The sequence below is a fragment of the Xyrauchen texanus genome, chromosome 24 (genome assembly GCF_025860055.1).
Source record: "Xyrauchen texanus isolate HMW12.3.18 chromosome 24, RBS_HiC_50CHRs, whole genome shotgun sequence".
Taxonomy (NCBI): Eukaryota; Metazoa; Chordata; class Actinopteri; order Cypriniformes; family Catostomidae; genus Xyrauchen; species Xyrauchen texanus.
In genome coordinates this window covers 35,742,829-35,763,895 of record NC_068299.1, presented here as the reverse complement: position 1 = coordinate 35,763,895, position 21,067 = coordinate 35,742,829, and the positions used below count along the sequence as shown (strand labels likewise).

The following is a 21,067-nucleotide window of genomic DNA, read 5'->3' as shown; positions in this document are numbered from 1 at the left end:
TTAACCCCTGGGGAAAGTGTTTATAATGCTGTAGGGTTCAACTCTCATGCTGTTTGCCCTGCTGACCTTACGCCCTTACACCCCTTCTGCTGGAAGCTAGTGATTCCTCAACTGTTTGGGAAAAGAGAACTGACTGTTGACGTAGCAGTAAGATGACCAAATAGGACCCCCTCACTCCCTTTAGTGGAGGGGTCTCTTTCAGTCAGCATATCATTGAGAAATATTACCCTGGAGAGAATGTCTAATTCATTTCACACACAAAAGAGACTGACCAATTTGGCCTGGGATGTCACATTGTGCCACAGCTCTGGAAATGAGTAAAGCTGTTTGGAAAAGAGCTCCCCAAACCTCCAAAAATATATTCAAGGATCTATAATTGAACTTCTGTAAAATATCAGAATTTTTAGCATCAGATAAACTGATCACACTGGAAAATCTAAAACAGTAGGCCAGAAGTACAGCTGCTAAAATCGCTCTGTTCTTACTGAAATATTAACTACTGCCCCAGTGGCTGAAGCTGGAAGTTGAACATTTGCGCACTTGTTGACATGAGTATAGCTGCATTGCTACAGAAAGGGGCGGTCCAAACCGGTATTGAAGATATAGGGAGCCCCTTACCTAACCCTTTCCGGTTACAATACCGAGTCACAATATCTATCTACTATGTTGAATTTCACACCTATTTATTTTCAGGATGGATGGTTAAATATGTCTGAACAACAATGCTTCCATCAGTAGCTGGCTTGAAATAAATAAAAAAAACTTGGAACAAACTGTTCTGATTAACTCTGTCCAGTTAAACACCCAAGTCATTATTAGAATCACAACAATTATTTGAAATCCAGTGTTTGTGATCTGCTACAGCTAAATGCACTCATCAGCATGATGTTTATTCCCTACACTGCTGAATTGTGAATTTTACTCTCATCTCATTCTTCTTGCTGGTGTGCAGTGTAAAGGCTTGTTACTGGCCTGTTAGCTGCTACACGGTCATGTGAGTAAACGCGTCCTGCACTGCGGTGCTCTGGAGGGCCAGTTTGCACCCTGCAGACAAAGTGTGTCCTCACCTGGGTGTGCAGCATTATCGGGTGTGAGCTGGGCCATGTCCGAGGTGCCTCTTGAGAAGTAGCACATCATTAGGAATATATTAACAACCTGATGTTCATTTCAAGGGCCTCTTGCATACATCACTCTGGCTTGGACATGCTGCTAGGCAGGACAAATTAAAAGATCTGCTTCAGTCAGAGAACTCAAGGGTGGAAGAGCAAAGCCATGCCAACCAAGCATTGTGTTTGTGTTTAGAGCCAATATGTTTTGTCCAGTGGGTCACAGGTGGAGTGTTAGTGAAAACGTTTTCAAAATTGTCATTGTGGCAGCGGGGGCGTGGTCAAGCGCCCGTCCGGGAGAGAGAAGCGGTAAGGGCGCTCACACCTGGGCCAAATTATGTCTAACACCTGTCTCTAATTGCAGTAGAGTGAGGAGAGCGGTTAAAATGCCAGCAGCCACAGAGGAGGGGAGAGTGACCGACAAGCAGACCCAGTGTTTTGCCATTTATATGTAGTGTCTAGTGTGGAAAGAAGATAATTAAAAGCTTACCGTATCCTGAAGACCTGTTTCCTGTTGTCCTTGCAGAGAGAGTTTTACACTGGTGCCGAAACCCGGGGACAAAGATTATTAGGAACACCTGTCTTCCAAGGATGGAACAGAATCGCCCCGTAGAGTCCTCCCAGCTGGCGGAAGTCCTCCAGTCCCTCGCTACACTCCATCAGAGCCACCAACAATCCCTGCTTGAGCTCCGGCAAGACCAGGATCGTCGCTTCTTTGAAATCATGCGGGCTCAAGCAGAGGACCGGCACGCCATCCGGAGCCTCCTCAGCCAGGAGGCCGCTCCAGCCGCAGCCGCGACCCCGGACACCAGCGCCACATTGCCCCCACCAGCGTTACAGAAGATGGGGCCGGCGGATCGACCCAGAGGCGTTCATAGACCTCTTCGAGAGAACGGCGGAAATTTGGGGTGGCCCCAAGACCAGTGGGCGGCCCGTTTAGTCCCTCTCCTGTCCGGGAAGCACAGCTCGCGGCACAACAACTGCCGGCAATAAGCCTCCTGGCCTACCACGACCTGAGAAAAGCCATCCTGCAACGGGTTGGTCGGAGCCCGGGGAAAGTCGCCAGCTCTTCCGGGCCCTGAAGCTCGAAAAGTCCGACCGCCCGTTTGCGTTCAGCTCAGCGGCTCCGTGATGCCTGTCGGAGGTGGCTGCTCTCGAGGGACCGCGGCGTCGAGGAACTAATCGACCAGGTGGTACTGGAGCAGTTTGTTCAACGTCTGCCCCGGAAGACGGCCGAGTGGGTCCAGTGCCACCGCCCGGCGTCGCTGGAGGAAGCCGTCCAACTCGCGGAGGACCACATGGCGGCGATTCCTAGGGCGGATGAGCCCTCTCTGTCTGTCTCCCCTTCCCCTGTGTCTTCCCCTGTTTTTTTCCCTCCCCTCTTCCCTCTCGCTCTGCTCTCTCCCCAGGGTCTGTTCCTGCCCCCGCAGGCGCTGAGCGTTTGCGCCCAGCTCCCCGGCCTTGGGAACACCCGCCAAGCCCTTCCCCATCCTTCAGCCGCTCTCCTCCTCAGGTGGGGGCACCCGCCAGCACGGGTGCGGCCGCAGCGCCTGGGCCGGTCTGCTGGAGGTGCGGAGACCCGGACCACTTCCGGGATCAGTGTCCGCTGATGGAAATAGGGGCGGTGGTACGGGTCTCCGATGTTCCACAGACTGCCCCCGATCGGGCTGGAGCGTACCGGATTCCGGTAAGAATCCAGGGGGGTACATACCAAGCTTTGTTGGATACCGGCTGTAACCAGACCACCATCCACCAACGCTTGGTTCAACCCGGGGCTTTGGGCTCAGCTAAACTGGTGAGGGTAAGGTGTGTGCACGGGGATATTCACAAATATCCCGTGGTGACTCTGGCAATCAAATTCAGGAGAGAAAAACATAGTGTAGAGGCAGCGGTTAGTCCCCGCCTCACCCATCCGCTAATTTTGGGTACGGATTGGCCGAATTTTAGAAAGTTATTGGAGGGAGTTTGTGCGGATGGGTCCTGCGTGAAAGTGAAGGGGTGTGTGATGTGCGATGCTTTGGCGGGGGAGGCGGAGCCAGGGCCGTCCTCTGCTGCTCCGAGTGACGTGGGAAGGGGCGAGGTGGACGCCCTCCTCTCCGGAATTCCGGAGGGGACTTTCCCTTGGAGCAGTCGCGGGATGATACCCTTAAGCACGCCTTTGACCAAGTGAGAGTAATCGATGGTCAACAACTCCGGCCGGGTGTCGCCGTCTCATATCCGTATTTTTCGCTGATCAATGATCGCTATACAGGGTGACGCAGGACGCCCAAACAAAAGAGGAAGTAACACAATTATTGATTCCACGGAGCCGCCGGAAATGGTTTTCCAGGCGCTCACTATAATCCTATGGCCGGTCACCTAGGGGAACGGAAAACACTTCTCCGCCTAATAGCCCGTTTCTATTGGCCGGGCATTGGCGGTGACGTCCGCAGGTGGTGTGCGGCGTGCCGTGAATGTCAGCTGGTAAACCCACCGCCACCCCAAAGCGCCATTGCGCCCTCTACCATTAATCGAGGTCCCCTTCGAAAGAATTGGGATGGACCTCGCCGGGCCATTAGAACGGTCAGCACGCGGACATCGCTTCGTGTTAGTCCTAGTGGATTACGCGACGCGGTATCTGGAAGCAGTGCCTCTGAGCAACATTTCCGCGACGCAGTGTTGCAGGGGCACTCTTCAAGATAATCTCCGGTGGGGATTCCGAAAGAAATCCTCACCGATCAAGGCACAACTTTTATGTCACGTAACACTTCGCGATCTTTACGAGCTCTTGGGCATCAAATCGATTCGCGACTAGCGCTTACCATCCTCAGACAGATGGCCTAGTGGAACGGTTTAATAAAACGCTCAAGAACATGATTCGTAAATTGCATACACGATGACGCTAGAAATTGGGATAAGTGGCTAGACCCCTGTTGTTTGCGGTACGAGAGGTCCCGCAAGCCTCCACCGGGTTCTCCCCGCTTGAGCTGCTGTACGGGCGACGCTCCGCGGTGTCCTTGACGTCATCCGCGAAGCATGGGAGGAGGGACCTTCTAACAGTAAAAATGAAATTCAATTCGTTCTTGATCTTAGAGCAAAACTCCACACACTGGGGCTGACTAACACAGGAGAATTTGCTCCAAGCTCAAGAACGCCAACGCCAGCTGTATGACAGGGGAGCTAGGCTACGGAATTTGCACCGGAGACAAGGTACTCAGTATTACTCCCAACATCGAGCTCTAAATTACTCGCTAAGTGGCAAGGACCCTTTGAGGTCACACGACGAGTGGGGGATCTCGATTATGAGGTTGTACGCACCGATAGAGGGGCGCGTCAAATTTATCACCTCAACCTCCTGAAATTATGGAGGGAGGAGGCAGCCTCTGTGACGTTGGCCACGGTAGTTCCGAGAGGGCGGAGCTCGGACCGGAGATAAACAAAGACTACAATCTCAACACTCCGGTCACTTGTGGAGACCAACTCTCACCGCGGCAGCTCACAGAGGTTTCTGAGTTACAAAAGGAGTTTGCGGACGTGTTTTCCCTCTCCGGGCCGTACAAACCTCATACAGCACCACATCGAGACCGAGCCGGGCGCGGTGGTGCGTTGTCGCCTTATCGCTAATCCGAACATAGAAAGAAAATCGCTCGGGAAGAATTAGATGCAATGCTTGATATGGGCGTAATAGAGGAATCCCACAGTGATTGGTCCAGCCCGGTTGTTCTTGTTCCCAAGAGTGATGGGTCGGTTCGGTTCTGTGTGGATTACAGGAAAGTCAACGCGGTGTCTAAATTTGACGCGTACCCAATGCCCCGTGTTGATGAACTGCTCGATCGGTTAGGTACTGCTCGATTTTACTCGACCCTGGATTTAACAAAGGGCTATTGGCAGATCCCCTTGACACCAATGTCCCGCGAGAAAACAGCCTTCACCACGCCGTTTGGATTACACCAATTTGTGACGCTTCCTTTCGGTTTGTTTGGGGCACCAGCCACGTTCCAGCGACTCATGGATCGGATCCTCAGACCGCATACCGCGTACGCCGCTGCCTATTTAGACGACATTATCATCTATAGCAATGATTGGCAGCGGCACATGCAACATCTGAGGGCCGTCCTGAGATCGCTGCGGCGGGCGGGCTCACAGCAAACCCTAAGAAGTGCGCGGTTGGGCGTGTGGAGGTACGGTATCTGGGGTTCCACTTGGGTCATGGCCAGGTGCGTCCCCAAATTGATAAGACCGCGGCGATTGCGACTTGCCCTAGACCTAAGACCAAAAAGGGGGTGAGGCAGTTCCTGGGGCTGGCTGGCTATTACAGAAGATTTGTGCCTAATTATTCGGACGTCACCAGCCCACTGACTGACCTCACTAAAAAGGGGGCTCCAGATCCGGTCCAATGGTCGGAGCAGTGCCAACAGGCGTTCACGCAGATTAAAGCTGCACTTTGTGGGGGCCGCTTTTGCATGCACCTGACTTTTCTCTCCCTTTTCTATTGCAGACGGACGCTTCAGACAGAGGGCTGGGGGCGTACTCTCGCAGCTGGTGGAGGGAGGAGAGCCCGGTGCTGTACATTAGCCGGAAGCTCTCCTTAAGGGAGACTAAGTACAGCACCGTGGAAAAGGAGTGTCTGGCCATCAAGTGGGCGGTCCTCACCCTCCGATACTACCTGCTGGGGCGGGCCTTCACCCTCTGTTCGGATCATGCCCCACTCCAGTGGCTCCACCGCATGAAGGATACTAACGCCCGGATCACCCGTTGGTATCTGGCTCTCCAGCCTTTTAAGTTCAAGGTGGTCCACAGACCGGGGTGCAGATGGCTGCCGCCGACTTCCTCTCCAGAAATGGGGGAGTGGTAGGCAGGCCGGATGACGCCCCGGCCTGAGTCGGGCGGTGGGGGTATGTGGCAGCGGGGGCGTGGTCAAGCGCCCGTCCGGGAGAGAGAAGCGGTAAGGGCGCTCACACCTGGGCCAAATTATGTCTAACACCTGTCTCTAATTGCAGTAGAGTGAGGAGAGCGGTTAAAATGCCAGCAGCCACAGAGGAGGGGAGAGTGACCGACAAGCAGACCCAGTGTTTTGCCATTTATATGTAGTGTCTAGTGTGGAAAGAAGATAATTAAAAGCTTACCGTATCCTGAAGACCTGTTTCCTGTTGTCCTTGCAGAGAGAGTTTTACAGTCATGTATTTTCTGCAATTCCGCCTGATGCTAGTGGTGCAGAATTGACACACTTCACCTGTAATCCAACATGCTTCTCTTCAGGGAAGTATTAGTTATTTTGCAATGTAGCTTATTCCAGCATTGCAATAAATACAGACTGGGTAATATCCATGCCGAAAATCTAGTTTGTGGTGGTCAGGGCTTTTATGATGCTGGTCTAGCAGGTGGAGCTACATCAAATTGCCAGTCCTAGCTGGTAAAGCTGGTTGACCAGCATTATGTTACTGGTGAGGATGGTTGACCTAGAGAGTCTTGCATTTTTCCTTCAAATAACTTTCACAATTTAACTCTCAGACAAACAGAGAGTAACCAAATTGATTGGCTAACAGATTACATGTCAAAGAACCTATCAGCTTGGGCAATGGAGTGTGCAAGCCAATTGTCTAACAGATTACATGATATTAGAACCTATCAGTTTACACCATGTAGAGTTTCATGACTGAGCTCAGAATAATTTCTACAACAGTTTATTGGTTGTGTCTAGATCAGCAATGAAACTGTCAAAAGATTTACATTTACTGCTTCAAGGTTAGCGTTAGGCATAGGTACAGTGATTAGTACAATATAGGGGTAAATGTAGGAGGAGTAGGGTTAGGGGTAGGATTGCTGCAGGACTCCAGATGGGATGGTTACCACCTAGGCACGGCCCCTTTTATGGTCTTACAATTCTCAGAGAATGTTCTCCCAAGTTCTTTAATGCAACTTTCTGTTCCCCTTGGGTCGCAACGGTTGAAAACTAGCGTTCAGAGAGAGGATTTCTGTCTGTACTGTCTGCGCATTTCACAGATGCCAGTCTCTCCTAACTCTGTAAATTCATTAATTGTAATTTTTTTATTTTATTTAAGGGGCTTCAGTCAAAAATATCATGTGGTGCAGCCATCTGAATATGGCAACAAAAAAATACGTTTAAAGTTACAATTTTTGAAGTTCACAATCCTCGAATGTGAACATTATTAGGAATACCTACTTCAGCTTTATGTATCAAACAAGCTGAACTAATCCAGTATCCAGAGCACATGAATATCACCTATAAATCAGCCATTAAGTAGCCAAATGAGGGGAGAGAAATAGAAGGTAGTTGACTGCAATTCAGCAGCCTAGACTGCATGGAAGTGAGAGGTTAGGATGAAGAGGTGGCAGGAACGGGAAAGAAGAGGAAGAAGGGGAAAGACATGAGCAGTTAATTTTCCTCACACCTCCCTGTCAGAGTGGACGTGTGCAAACAGAAGCAGGGGTCTGGTGGGGGGAGGGAAGGGGGGTGGCAAACATCGGGCTGAGATTTGAAGCAGACCTGCAGTCATGGATATTACTCAGCCCTGCGGCCCACTGACGGGACATCACACGTGAAAGGCATACACATCTTGAATGGCATAAAGGTGAGTAAACGATGAAAGAATTCTCAGTTTTGTGTGAAACTTTAATTTCCCTTTAATATTTTAATTACCCTCACCACAGAAAGTTTATACATTTTACTTTTAGCAAAATAATATGTGTCAGAAAAAATATCTATATTTGTCATTTAACATTTAAAAATAAAATAAAATTAAACATCTTACAATATATATTATATATCTATATTATTTACCAGTTTGTGGTCCAGTTTTTGTTTGATCCAGTGCATGAAAAACTTGACTGGAGAATACAGAAATTGAAACGCAAAGACAAAGACAAACAAACCCCAATTTAACCATTGAATATAATCACACACCTGTTAAACACTGCATATAAACCACAGCAAATGTTGCTGCTGTGTAGAAACTGTAGAAGTCATCTTCACCAAACATCATTTGTAAGGTGAGGTGTACGAGTGATAACCTTTATCAACGATCCAGCTGCATCTGTCATATCCTGTCACCTCACGGCGTGAGCCGACACACTACTGTATGTGGCCTGAAAGCTTGTGAGGTGCACAGAGTAACACAGCAACTCTGAGAGATGACACATGTGCTGTCACCTCTGTCCTCTGACACATGAAAGGGAAACCTCAAGCACTGAATACATCAACCAGCCTACAAAACAGGCTGAATAGGGGAACTATTCATATCTTAAGGTTGATTTTTTTTAAAGCAACCATAATAGTTTAAAGGATATTAATAAAGTTTATATATATATATATATATATATATATATATATATATACATACATATATAAATCCTGAAATCTTCTATAATATTGTGATAGAATGTTTTATAATAGCTTTATATGTTTAATTTGATTTCTTTCATTACTTTTTCTAATTAATAAAAGTGTTGAAAGGATTCATTTTTCCATAATTTCTCTATTTTGGGATTGTTTGGGATTAAAACAAATTATTTTATATTTGGTTATGATGGAAATGGGAAGTGACAGAACATCAGAATGACATTTTGAAAGTCAGAAATACCATTCATTTTACATCATGAGAGTCGATTTATTAGGTTAATTGAGTTATCCAACTTTTTCTCCAAAAAGTGAGAAATGTCATAACCATCTCACACAATAGCAAAGCTCCACACCATCACATATAATCCCAGAATCCACTTGAAGATTGATTATGGCCTTGATCTGATCTTTATTACACAACATGTGATAAAGATTTCAACATATCAAACATAGTTTCAAAAATCCAAGTCAAAGGTGCCCCTAATAAACCAAAAACCTTTTTATTTTCTTCATAGTCTTCACCCGGGAGCTTAAAGTTCTTAAATTTCCATCTCTGCAGTCCACCTTTCTAGAAAGGTTCAGCACCAGCATGCTTCTTTTGGTAACTTTTGAACATTTTGTCATCCTACAGATGCATTTATTCATTAAGCAGACCCTTTTCTCCCAAGCAACTTAGTAGAAGTGATTAATCCAAAGGAGAATACAATACAAGTCGTGCTACCATACCAAAAATTCAGTTGTTTGGTTTTGATTGTTTCTTCATAACAGAGAAGCCATGAACCAGCAATCAAATCAAAGACCTCTGACATTACCAGACACAAACTGAGACTCATGCATAGCCTCTCGCTCTCTCACACGGCTGGCACGCAAGGGTGAGAGACGTAACTCATTTATTTTTCGGTCCAGTAAAATATAATGCAAATGTACAGTATAGTACAGCTTTATTTTTCTCTCACTTCCAACCACAGATGGATATATATCAAAGAATGGGTTAGTGATACACAACAGCAACTTTTCACAGCATTAAAAAAATCATGATAGTGAACAACAAGGAATAGTTCACACAGAAATGAACATTTTGAACCCTTTCAATATGTGTATGAGCATGTGGTTTTTAATAGTGCACAGAAAAAAGCAGCTAACCCAAATCTTGAGTATCAAGTCTTACCATCAATGAGACTTACTCCCCCTAATGTTGTTCTGACCCTGTATTGTTTACTTTCTTCTGTGAAACACAACATTTAATTTTAGGCAAAAAGATGTCAGTCCTAGTTGCTTTTTTCTCATACAATGAAAGTAGATGGTGATTTGTACTGTCATGCTCTGGGGAAGATTATCAGTGAACAAGACTTTAAATTGTCGATTCCTCACACAATGGCTTCAGTAAAAATTTAACATGCGTTTTTTGTTCTTTTTGGAACTTGTAAATCACCATCCACTTTCATATTTAAAACAGGAGCTTGAACATTCAGTCATAGATCTCATTTGTTTTTTCACAGAAGATTGTAAATAATTTAGACCAGTATGGGGGTAAGTTAATGATGGCAAAATCTAAAGTGAACTGTTTAAGACTGGAGTTTAAAAGGCATTGTGATTGATTAACATGAAGTAGTTTGCATTTGGTCTCAGCAACAACACTTTTATTTTAATGAAATGGATGATTGATGAGTTTGATTATACAGTACTTACAATGTCAAAACTCAAGAGTTCCCGGTGTGCAACTGAGCCAGACCTCACACATCTGTCTCTGAGATATAATGTTACATCTGAGAGTCCACAATCCCTCATTGTAAATCAAAATACACAGATCACATGGTAAGGAATTTCTATACAGTAAATAAACTGTACATGCTCAAGATTGTGTCCATGAATTCACTATTAAACATTGTTATATTTCATGCCCTCAGCCTCCAGCCTGCTGAACAAAGGACAGAAGACTCACTCTCTAGTTTTACTGGAGAAACACATTCATCAAGCACAGAGGTGCCTTTATGCATAGATGACTTGTTCTGGATGCTTGTCATGCTATAGAGGTTGTTAATGTCTGTTGTTTCCTACAATTAACATTAATATGATAACTCAATAATTAAAGAATTTGATTAAAAGCAGTTATGTTTCAAGTGGAAACCTCTGACATGAAGATGTGGACAAATTTGACTGATGCTGAAACCACTTCAAACCTAGATCTGTGATTATAAATGGTAAATGGTCTGCACTTATATAGCGCCTTTTATTAAACTTACCAAAGCGCTTTACACTGTGTCCCATTCACCCATTCACACTCACACTCATGCACCATACACCAGTGAAGACAAGGATGCTGTTGTCTTTCTTATCCTTAACTAGTTTTTTTTCTCTTTTATATATATATATATATATATATATATATATATATATATATATATATATATATGTGTGTGTGTGTGTATGTATATCAGCAACGTCCAGTGGTGGTTCTTGCTTGTATGGCACCCTGCGCAAAGTGATATTTAACTTGATTTTTCTTTGATTTCCTGAAACATCACTTCTCGTATTTCACGTATTTCATCTAAAGCATGCTCTTCACTCGTACTTTCACCAAACTGATAAACAAGTACACAAATTTTTGAATAAATAAATAAATCCTGACTGATGGCGATCTATTCTTGCCTTATTAGTGCTCGGACATGATCACAAGATGATCACATTTCCAGACGTCCCAAACAGTCTGAAGGGGGCTTCATCAGAGAAAATAACTTTGCACCAGTCTTCTGTTGTCCAGTCCTTGTACTTCTTGCAGAATTGCAGTCTGTCCTTGATGTTTTTCTTGGAGAGAAGGGGCTTCTTTGCTGCTCTTTTTGACACCAGGCCATTGTCCAAAAGTCTTTGCCTCACTGTGCGTGCAGATGCACTCACACCAACCTGCTGCCAATATTGTGCAAGCTCTGCACAGGATTCGGTAACTGATTCCTTAGGAGGAGACGGTCCTGGCACTTGCTGGACACTCTGGGACGTCCTGAAGCCTTCTTCACTGCAGTTGAACCTCTCTCCTTGAAGTTCTTGATGATCTGGTAAATGGTTCTTTCAGGTGCAATATTCTTTGCAGTAATTTCCTTGCATGTGAGGCCATTTTGATGCAAAGCGATGATGGCTGCACATCTTTCTTTAGAGGTAACCATTGCTAACAAGAACACAATGATTGGAAGCACTTCTTCCCTCCTTTTATAGCAATCAGTCTGCTCTTATAATCCAATCAGAATGATAGAGTGATTTCAACTGACTATTACTCATTCACACTTTCACAGGTACTGCTGATATGATTAGTGAAATTATGTTAGCTGGTCATTTTGTGCCAGGACCAAAAACTGTGAAATTTGGGAGAAAGTTCTTTTTTTTGGGCCAATGAAGCTTTTTGCAATTATTTAAAATGCATCTGATCACTCTGCACAATAATCTAGAAACAATGTGAATCAACACCACAACAACTGAAGCAGCAAAACACAAAATGTATGTCATTGCCAATACTTTTGGCCACGGCTGTGTATATATATATATATAGATAGATAGATAGATAGATAGATAGATAGATAGATAGATAGATAGATAGATAGATAGATAGATAGATAGATAGATAGATAGATAGATAGATAGATAATAAAACAGTTTATAAAGCAATAAATATTGAAATTGTTTATGTTTATTTCACTCTTTGTTTAGATTATAGTTTGTGCTGAAACGCGTCGAGTCTGATTGCGTCTCCTCCGCTTTGTCACCTCTGAAGAAAGATTCCCACGGGCTTTAAACTCATAAACATCCTGCGACATTCATCGTCTCAACACCTCAACCGTGCAGGTATTTACATAAGCACCAGTCTTTCAGTCTTTTCATTTTCTTACGTTACAGAGTGCACAGATCCACTAAGAATGTTTTTAAGAGGTATTTTATTCCATCTGCAATCATGTTATTGAACAGTTAATTTTCACCATTTTTTAATTTAGTGTTTAATACAGGATTTTGAAGGGTTTTATTTGGGTAATTATTATCTGTCCTTTTTATGCAATGTTATTGAAAATTATTTAGAGAAAATCACTTCTTTTGAATGTTTTTGGTATATGGTTTTGGTTTTTTTTATGTGGTGGCAAAAGGCAGAATATTGAGTGTGAATACTTGCATGTTTAGTCTTGTATGTTATTTCAACTTGTGGGGGGAATAATTGTCCATTCTCAAATTTCCATGAGAATAGACGATTAAGATTACATTAAATGTAATAATAATAATAATACCAATAATACATGTAAATAATTGTATTACCCTCTTTCAAGAGAGAAATAAATAAAATTCATAATTGAATTACCTATGCATAATGTTTACAATAACGGATTTAATAGTCGGCCTGTTGTTTTTATTTTATTGTTTTGTAAGAAAGGGGAAGTTGTAGATATTTCCGAATTTACATTTGCCGTTTTGACTACGAGTATGTGTAAATATTTACGCATTTCTTTTCGTTGGATCCTGTCTGGTTTGCAAGAGGGGCTTCAACCAATGGCATGCCAGACGGCACATATCAAAGCGCAAACCAGCCAATCAGCAATGTCCTGGTCAAAGAACGGAGAGTTTTAACTGGAGAGTATTTGATTCAATATAATTGAATGAGCGCTTCGACCTGCACTAGTTTGACTCACTTAAAGACTCTTTCAGGAGCGCGAGAGCGCACACAATAGCCTATTGGACACATTGGAGACCCTTTCCTTCTTGGAGGCACTTGGATAGCAGAATGGTTTCTGTGGCCAGTGACTGCTCGCAGAAGAACATGCAGTATCGGGTGGACCATTTATTAAGTGCGGTGGAAAATGAGCTTCAGGCTGGCAGCGAAAAAGGAGATCCGACAGAAAGAGACCTTAAAGTCAGTCTGGATGAACATGAACTTTGGCAGAAGTTTAAAGAATTGACAAATGAAATGATAGTCACCAAGAATGGCAGGTATTTTTGAGCCTATACAAACATATTTGTGTGCGTGTGTGTAGTTGCTATAACGAGTTATAAGATCTGAGCCTTAAAGAAGATTACCGTAACCTTATGTAGTTAGGTTGATTTAGACAAAACTGTTAATTATAGGCAAAGTAGCATATTTTCGGTTATCTGGGAAAAAGGTAGTGTTGATGCTTTAATATGCCCCTATTTACAGGCGCATGTTCCCAGTGCTGAAGGTAAACGTGTCCGGTTTGGATCCCAACGCCATGTACTCTTTCTTACTGGATTTCGTGGCAGCAGACCATCACAGGTGGAAATACGTGAACGGTGAATGGGTATCTGGTGGCAAACCGGAGCCACAAGTCCCGAACTGCGTCTACATCCACCCAGACTCGCCAAACTTCGGTGCGCACTGGATGAAAGCTTCAGTCTCCTTTAGTAAAGTGAAACTCACCAATAAACTGAACGGAGGTGGTCAGGTTCGTGGATATTGTTTGCAGTGAGCCATATAGAGAATGTATAAGTCTTTCTTAAATAATATAGCCTACGGTAGCCGATTGTAGAATTGTGCGTAAAAATTCAGAGAAAATTGTATTGATGTAATTCATATTTTCTGTTTGTGCTCTGTAAATTGCTTACCAGAGGCAAATACTTAAATTAACGGGTTAAAATATGCATCGTTTTCCATAGATTATGTTGGACTCACTGCACAAGTATGAGCCACGTATCCATATAGTGCGTGTTGGAGGGCCTCAGAGAATGATCACCACTCACTCTTTCCCAGAGACGCAGTTCACAGCAGTTACTGCCTACCAGAATGAAGAGGTAACATTTACCTTCAATGTACACTGTTGATTAATAAAAGTACAGCAACAAATGAACAGTAATCTTATGCATCATAACAATACTCTCTGGATGCTCTTTTAGATAACTGCTCTCAAAATTAAACACAATCCATTCTCTAAGGCTTTCCTGGATGCCAAAGAAAGGTACGTTCATTTTATAAGAGATTCTAAAGCAAAACGCTTTATAATGAATCTGTAGGTTGGGTGGGGCTGGTTTTTGCACTTCCAATTTATGTTACTCATGGTTTCTTTTTTTAATGTCAGTTTTTTGTGTAGACATTTAGCTTACAGGGGCTAGTTGTCACACTAAATGGGTTAAGTTGTCACAATGGGAACCTGCAGTTTATAGACAAATATAAAATAATGTATAAAGAAAGCCTGCTTCAACATCATGTATGCAATTAAAATGGCTATTTAATGTATTTTTAGTCAAATGTAAACAGTAAGACAATTATATAACACAAAACAATTTCTAAGGGTACATAGCCTAAAAAATATCAAATTTATAAAACGTAATTAATTAACAATACGCTATAAAAAGAGTTGTTGAGCGAAGTTAAAAAAATCAAGGAAATATAATTACGTCATATTTTTGAGTTCTATAGTGGCTTAATAAGTGTCTTCAGTAACATTGCTTTGTTTAGTAAATATGAACTTGTTTGTTCACTAATTAAAATGTTTTTGTTGAGAGAACTACTAATTTGTTGTTTAACCAATTCTGAATTCGCTTTATGAGAACTTTAACTTAACTATAATTTATTCATGTTGCAATGGATGCTGGGAGCTCACAAATCAGCACCATTGTTCAACATGAAATTGTTTGTTCAGACAACTCTGTTAGGCTAGATGGGACAACATTTGGGGCGTATTGTTAATCTAACCTGTGTTTTTATGTTGATGCAAAGTAATTTACATTTCGTAGTATCTGTGACTCTAAAAACCCCATAAGCTAAAATGAAACTAAATGTTTTACAGAGTAGAAAATGTATATCAATATACAGTACCATCTTTCCCTTTAAAACCAACCTTTATAATATAGTCCTAAATTTAGACAGTTTTAAACTAGATGTTTGAGACCAAAAAATAAAAAACAGCTAGTGAAACCGAATATTCGTGCTTATAGTTACAGACTCAAAACCTAATCACTCAGATATAACCCTTTTACAACTTCCCAATTTGACAACTAGCCCCAGTCTTCTGTATTCATACACATGTATAATCATTTGTATATGGTAAACTAAGAATATAGTTCTTGTAAGATCTAATATGATGTGTAATTATATCTTCCTTTTGTTTTTCAGAAGTGATCAGAAGGAAATAATAGACCATATCATTGACAGTCAACAGCCTGGCTATTCTCAATGTAAGAGCAAAATGCATCTATTAAAGGGATCAGGACATGAGGAATCAAATTGTCCTTGATCTTTGCACATATAAGTAGCCATTGTACTATCTAAACATATTGTAAGTTTCAGAAATCAAAACTTTCTCCTCACTGCAAAAAGAGCATTTTTTGAAACCAAGCTGCCAAAACAACTCATTCTCTATTTCCTCCACATTGTGATGTCACACTTTTGTAGACATTTGTTTCAGATCACCTCCACAACAACACATCAACCACTAATTTACATGATTACTTCTATAGCCCCGCCCAGTAGCGGTGAGCAGATAACAGTGGGTGTTTACTGTCAAGAGCAGAGAGCCAATCATAACACTGGGCATTTACTGTCAAGAGCGGAGAGCCAATCAGAACACTGGGCGTTTACTGTCAAGAGCGGAGAGCCAATCACAACAGGGGGCGTTTACTGTCAAGAGCAGAGAGCCAATCAGAACAGTGGGCGTTTACTTCCAAGAGCAGAGAGCCAATCAGAACAGTGGGTGTTTACTGTCAAGAGCAGAGAGCCAATCAGAACAGTGGGCGTTTACTTCCAAGAGCAGAGAGCCAATCACGACAGTGGCCGTTTACTTCCAAGAGCAGAGAGCCAATCACGACAGTGGCCGTTTACTTCCAAGAGCAGAGAGCCAATCAGAACAGTGGGTGTTTACTGTCAAGAGCAGAGAACCAATCAGAACAGTGGGTGTTCACTGTCAAGAGCAGAGAACCAATCAGAACAGTGGGTGTTCACTGTCAAGAGCAGAGAGCCAATCAGAACAGTGGGCTTTTATTATCAGGTCTAAAAGGAGAAGCAGCACCAAAACGAAAATTATCTCTTTTAATTTTTTTATTTCTTTATTTATTTTTACAAATATATGACTACTATTTTTATGAGTGAACCTCAAGGAACATATTAATATAATAAAAATAAAGGCATGTCATGACCCCTTTAATTCAACTCACAGTAACCATCATTGCAATATGTTTTAACTTTGGGTGTTTTTACATTTTTGATTTTAGGTTTTTTATTTGGACACTTAAGTCACACTTAAAAATGTATGCATGCCACCTTGTTAACACAATTTTAAACAAAGTGGTAGTTACTTTAAAAGAAAATGATAAAAACACACTTTTCTAGCAAACCATTTCACAAAATTAAGTTTGTTCAGTGTGAAATGATTAAACAATTTTATACTGTTCAAAATGAAGACAAAAAGTATTTGGACTTTTTCTGTTTGTCAAATGTTAATGGAACATGTTTAGAGTAAATGTGACTGTGAATGCTCTGCTAGAACAACTGTATAAACATGAGAGCAATTGACTTAAATCTATTAAAAGTCACCTATTCACAAGTGGGTTAAAAGTCAATGCAAAAAATGGCTCAGAAAAGTAAAGTTCTGAGAAAACAAACATTATTTGTTTGCCGATTACACTTGATATTTTATATCTAATGATGGTGTATCATAGATTTTTAAGTGTGACTAAAGAGTCCAAAAATACTTGTTGGATCCACTGTATCTCATATTTCCCCAGTTGATTATATGCTACAGTTTATTCACAGTCATTATTTACAGTTATGTTATAGTGACTCCCATTTTTCCTGTTTGTCTAGTAAGTAGCTGGTTTCTGCCAGCGACAAGGTCTCTCTGCCCTTCTGCAAACCCTCACGCTCAGTTTGGCAGCCCTATTTCACTGTCCTCATCACATGGCTGTGAACGTTACTCCACTTTGATAAGCCGCCGTCCTGCACCATACCCCAGTCCATACATCCACCGGACGTCCTCTCCCAGTAAGCTTACACCTCCCCACTCCCTAAATCTACCAGATTCAACAAAGCACATAAAATCACACACAAACACACATACTTTCCTGACATGGGCAATATGGTCCTACCATTAATGAGTATCTCTCAAGTGAGCTGAGCAGAGAGTTCCCAACATTCCAACAGCTTTTGTGTTGACACTCGCACTCATAAACAGGAAAACTCTTGGTGTGGAATGTTCACCCACGTTTAGTTTTAGGCATGCCTGCTCATTCTATATTATCACTACTTTAAATGTTTTTGAATAATAGAAAATAACACAAACAATTCAAATAAAGCATGTAATTACGAAGTGACCAAAAAAAACAACTCTCAAACAACTTCATGAGGTGCATCCTGAGATGCTTTTTAAACAGTATTGAAGGAGTTTCTATGCACTGTTTGCCGGACATTGGCTGCTTTTCCATCGCTATTAAGTCCAACACACCATAAAATATTGAATACAATTTTAAGTCTATAAAGAAATTCCAGCCTGATCTCTTTTCGTAATATGATATAACGTGGTTCATTATATGTATTGCAGCAATTCCATGATTGAACATTTCTGCCAAACGGATGAGGTTTTTAAGGTTAATGCTCTATCGACGTTTTAAATCGACAAACCTACAGCAGCTCCCTTCACCAAACCTTACACCTTAACCTAACCGATAGTGTCACAAAAACAAATGTGAGATAAAAAAAATGCAATATCTGAATCAACCACATCATTTAGTGGTGCATCTGTAACACTTTTCAAATTCGACACCCCGGATTGCCAGATTTGAAACAAGTTAGCGGGCAAACACAGCGTGCGCTGCAGCCATGGAAGCCAACATTATTCAACAGAATAATAAAAAATCCACATGAGCTGTTTTATAATTTGCAAATAATAAAAGCATTGCAAACATATACATTAGCTGATCAACTTACAGTGTAAGGCTTGTCTCTTGCCATTGTCAGTTTGCTAGTTCCTGTTGCGTGTCCTCAACCTGGCAACCCATGTGAGCTTCATGTCTTTGGAGGAGGGGTCGGGGGGAGACAGCTGTCTCCAATATTTTGAATTTGGACTGCAGTACCAATTTTAAAAGCTTGATGTCAATTTTACATATTGCTTTAAAGCCTTTAAAGACTTTTAGGTGTGCTGAGATGAAATACAGGGGTTCTTGAATCACCTATGGATTGGCCTCTCATTCTTGCTATTTTATATTTTTTATTCCAGCTGGTTACTCTGACAGCTCCACCTGTCTCTCCATGTTACCATCTCATGATAACTGGTCTGGTCTGCAGATGTCCTCTCACTCCAGTGTGCCCATGGGCAACAGCTCTCCCCCATACTCCAACTCCAGGTCAGGCCCTACTACCACATCACAGCTAAATGAACTGTACCTGTTGTATCACACAAACATATACTATAACATTTTGAAAAATCATGGCTTCATTAATGGTGCACTCAGTTTTTTCCTCATTCAAAAAGTTTTCTTTCTAAAGAAATGAATAGTAATATTGAAACATATGTATGAAATCATGACCACTCACATGAGATGAGGACTCTAGTCATATCAGTCACCTTATAAAAGCGACATGGGGAAGGGTGTCCTTGTAACGGGAGCCAGCTGGTACGTGCTGTGCAGTGTGTGTAAACCTCACTCCCCTGGCCTCAAGAGGCACACTTGCGACTGACGCTAGAGGTTGTAGCCTTTAGCCTCCTTGTTAGCGTGCCCGCCTCCCATGCCAGAGATGCCGGTTCGAATCTCGCTTGGTGCGGTTCAAGCAGGATCACATGACCAGCTAAATACTATTCGATTAATCTCAGTAACTGCCTTGTTATTGGACACTTTCACTCTTGGATTAAATTAATCATGGCTGACTATGAAAAGTGAGTTTCTACAATGAAATTGCCGCAATGGTAACTGAAAACTATTGATTTTGAATGAAGCTGCTTCCTGGCCACTAAGTGTCAGTGTAAGCCAATGTAAGCCACTTCGACATACTTTAGAAAATTACTGAGTGCACCTCTAAAGGAATATTCCCGGATCAATACAATCAAGTTAAACTCAATCAGCAGCATTTGTGGCATGATGTTGATTACATAATAAAAGATGGTTACAGTAAGGCACTTACAATGGGGCAAGTCCATAAATATTATAACAGACACTGTTTCAGAGGTATAAGCATATAACCTTATGTGCTAACATGATTTTAGTGTAATAAAATCACTTACAGCGTTTATCAGCATTATGTTGTCATGAAAACTAAGCTGAATTATTGGATTCGCCCATAACACTATACGATAATGTTTGTCATCAATTTTATCTCAATAAACTCAAGTTAACACATATAATGTTTACGTCTTGTGGCTATATTTTAAAACAGTAAGTATTTTAACATTTACGGATTGGTCCCTTTCACTTCCATTGTTTGTGCCTTGCTGCCAGAAAGACTCTTATTAAATAGAGTAATCATGATATGGGGGATAGAATATTTCCTTTGTTCTACGGTTCAACGCTCAGGTTCTCGTTTGAACTGTCAGATCCTGCTGAAAGATGATGACGGCAGGGGAGAGGAGCTTAACTCTACAGCAAGACTAGATCTAAACTGGTAATGACTGAGTGGATGGGGGGTTAAATCAACATGCACAATGAGCGATGAACGACACCTGCAGAGCTTATGCAGGTGTCACTGGATTGTGATTGGATTAGAGGCCGGAACTAAATGAATAGTGTTATGGTACCATGAGTCTTTCTGGCAGAACTACCCTTACTCTTCCATTTCTGTAACACATATTTTTTTATTTTTTTTAAACGAGCAGTGTCAAAATAATTTTTTGTGCTAATCAACATTATGCCACAAATGGAAAAAATGGCACAAATGCCAAAACAGAAAGTCATTCACATCCGGGATGGCATGAGGGTGAATAAATTATAAAGTTTTGTTTTTGGGTTCCTTTAAAGAAACACAACTGAGAACTCCACTGACTCTCTTAATAATGTGAATAATATGTATTTTTTTTTTAACTGAGTTGTCAGTGTGGCACATGTGTTGACTGCTCATAATTGTGTTGTATAATTGTCACAGTGAGTACACCAGCTTGTGGTCTGTTGGGAATTCACCGTTGACCCCAGTGTCTCAGGCTGGAGGGATAACCAGCAGTCTGGGTTCACAATTTCTCTGTGGCTCTGCCAGTCATTACAGCAGCCTGACTCACCCAGTTACAGCGCCACGTTCTGGCTCTCCTCTATATGACACTGCTGTGCCTGAGGTGCACGAGGCCTCTCAATATGACAGTTCAGCCCATGCACGCCTTCCTACCGCATGGACCCCAGTCACACCACCCTCCTTATAAGAAGCTGACACTACAGACTCATTTAAAGCCTTGTACAGCTGAACTATTACTTTGTTATGCAAGAACTCCTGACACCAATTTATCACTAAAGCTAGATTATCTGTTTTTGCATTTGAAGTTACTCTGGCATGCATTGCACACAAAACCAAAGACTTTGCAGACCTTACCAAAATCTTCCTCTCAAAACATGCAATTGTAAATAAAGATCATACAATTTTGGGTAACACTTTACATTAATGTCTACTAACGGGTTAATAAAGGGGCTCATTAATGATTAATAACTTATTTACAAATGCATTATAAATCAT

At 42.1% G+C, this 21,067-nt stretch overlaps 1 protein-coding gene across 2 annotated transcripts; it reads left to right on the top strand.

Annotated features, from left to right (window-relative positions):
• Positions 1-13,198: 13,198 nt before the first annotated feature.
• On the top strand, positions 13,199-20,759 carry LOC127618167 (T-box transcription factor T-like). 2 transcript variants are annotated; one of them, XM_052090464.1, is made up of 8 exons: positions 13,199-13,404; positions 13,610-13,874; positions 14,086-14,220; positions 14,323-14,384; positions 15,542-15,603; positions 17,228-17,404; positions 18,636-18,762; positions 20,492-20,759. In XM_052090464.1, exons 1-8 carry the CDS (start codon positions 13,199-13,201, stop codon positions 20,757-20,759), a joined length of 1,302 nt encoding a protein of 433 aa, XP_051946424.1. The 2 variants fall into 2 exon arrangements, with proteins under 2 accessions (XP_051946424.1, XP_051946425.1); XM_052090465.1 differs by lacking the exon at positions 17,228-17,404.
• Positions 20,760-21,067: the final 308 nt, after the last annotated feature.

What these genes read in the sequence shown, in the direction of transcription:
- LOC127618167 (XM_052090464.1), top strand. Translation starts at nt 13,199, where the DNA reads ATGGTTTCTGTGGCCAGTGACTGCTCGCAGAAGAACATGCAGTATCGG. An exon ending in TTCCTGGATGCCAAAGAAAG is followed by an intron (nt 14,385 to 15,541) that starts GTACGTTCATTT and finishes TTTGTTTTTCAG; the next exon opens with AAGTGATCAGAAGGAAATAA. An exon ending in CCCCCATACTCCAACTCCAG is followed by an intron (nt 18,763 to 20,491) that starts GTCAGGCCCTAC and finishes TAATTGTCACAG; the next exon opens with TGAGTACACCAGCTTGTGGT.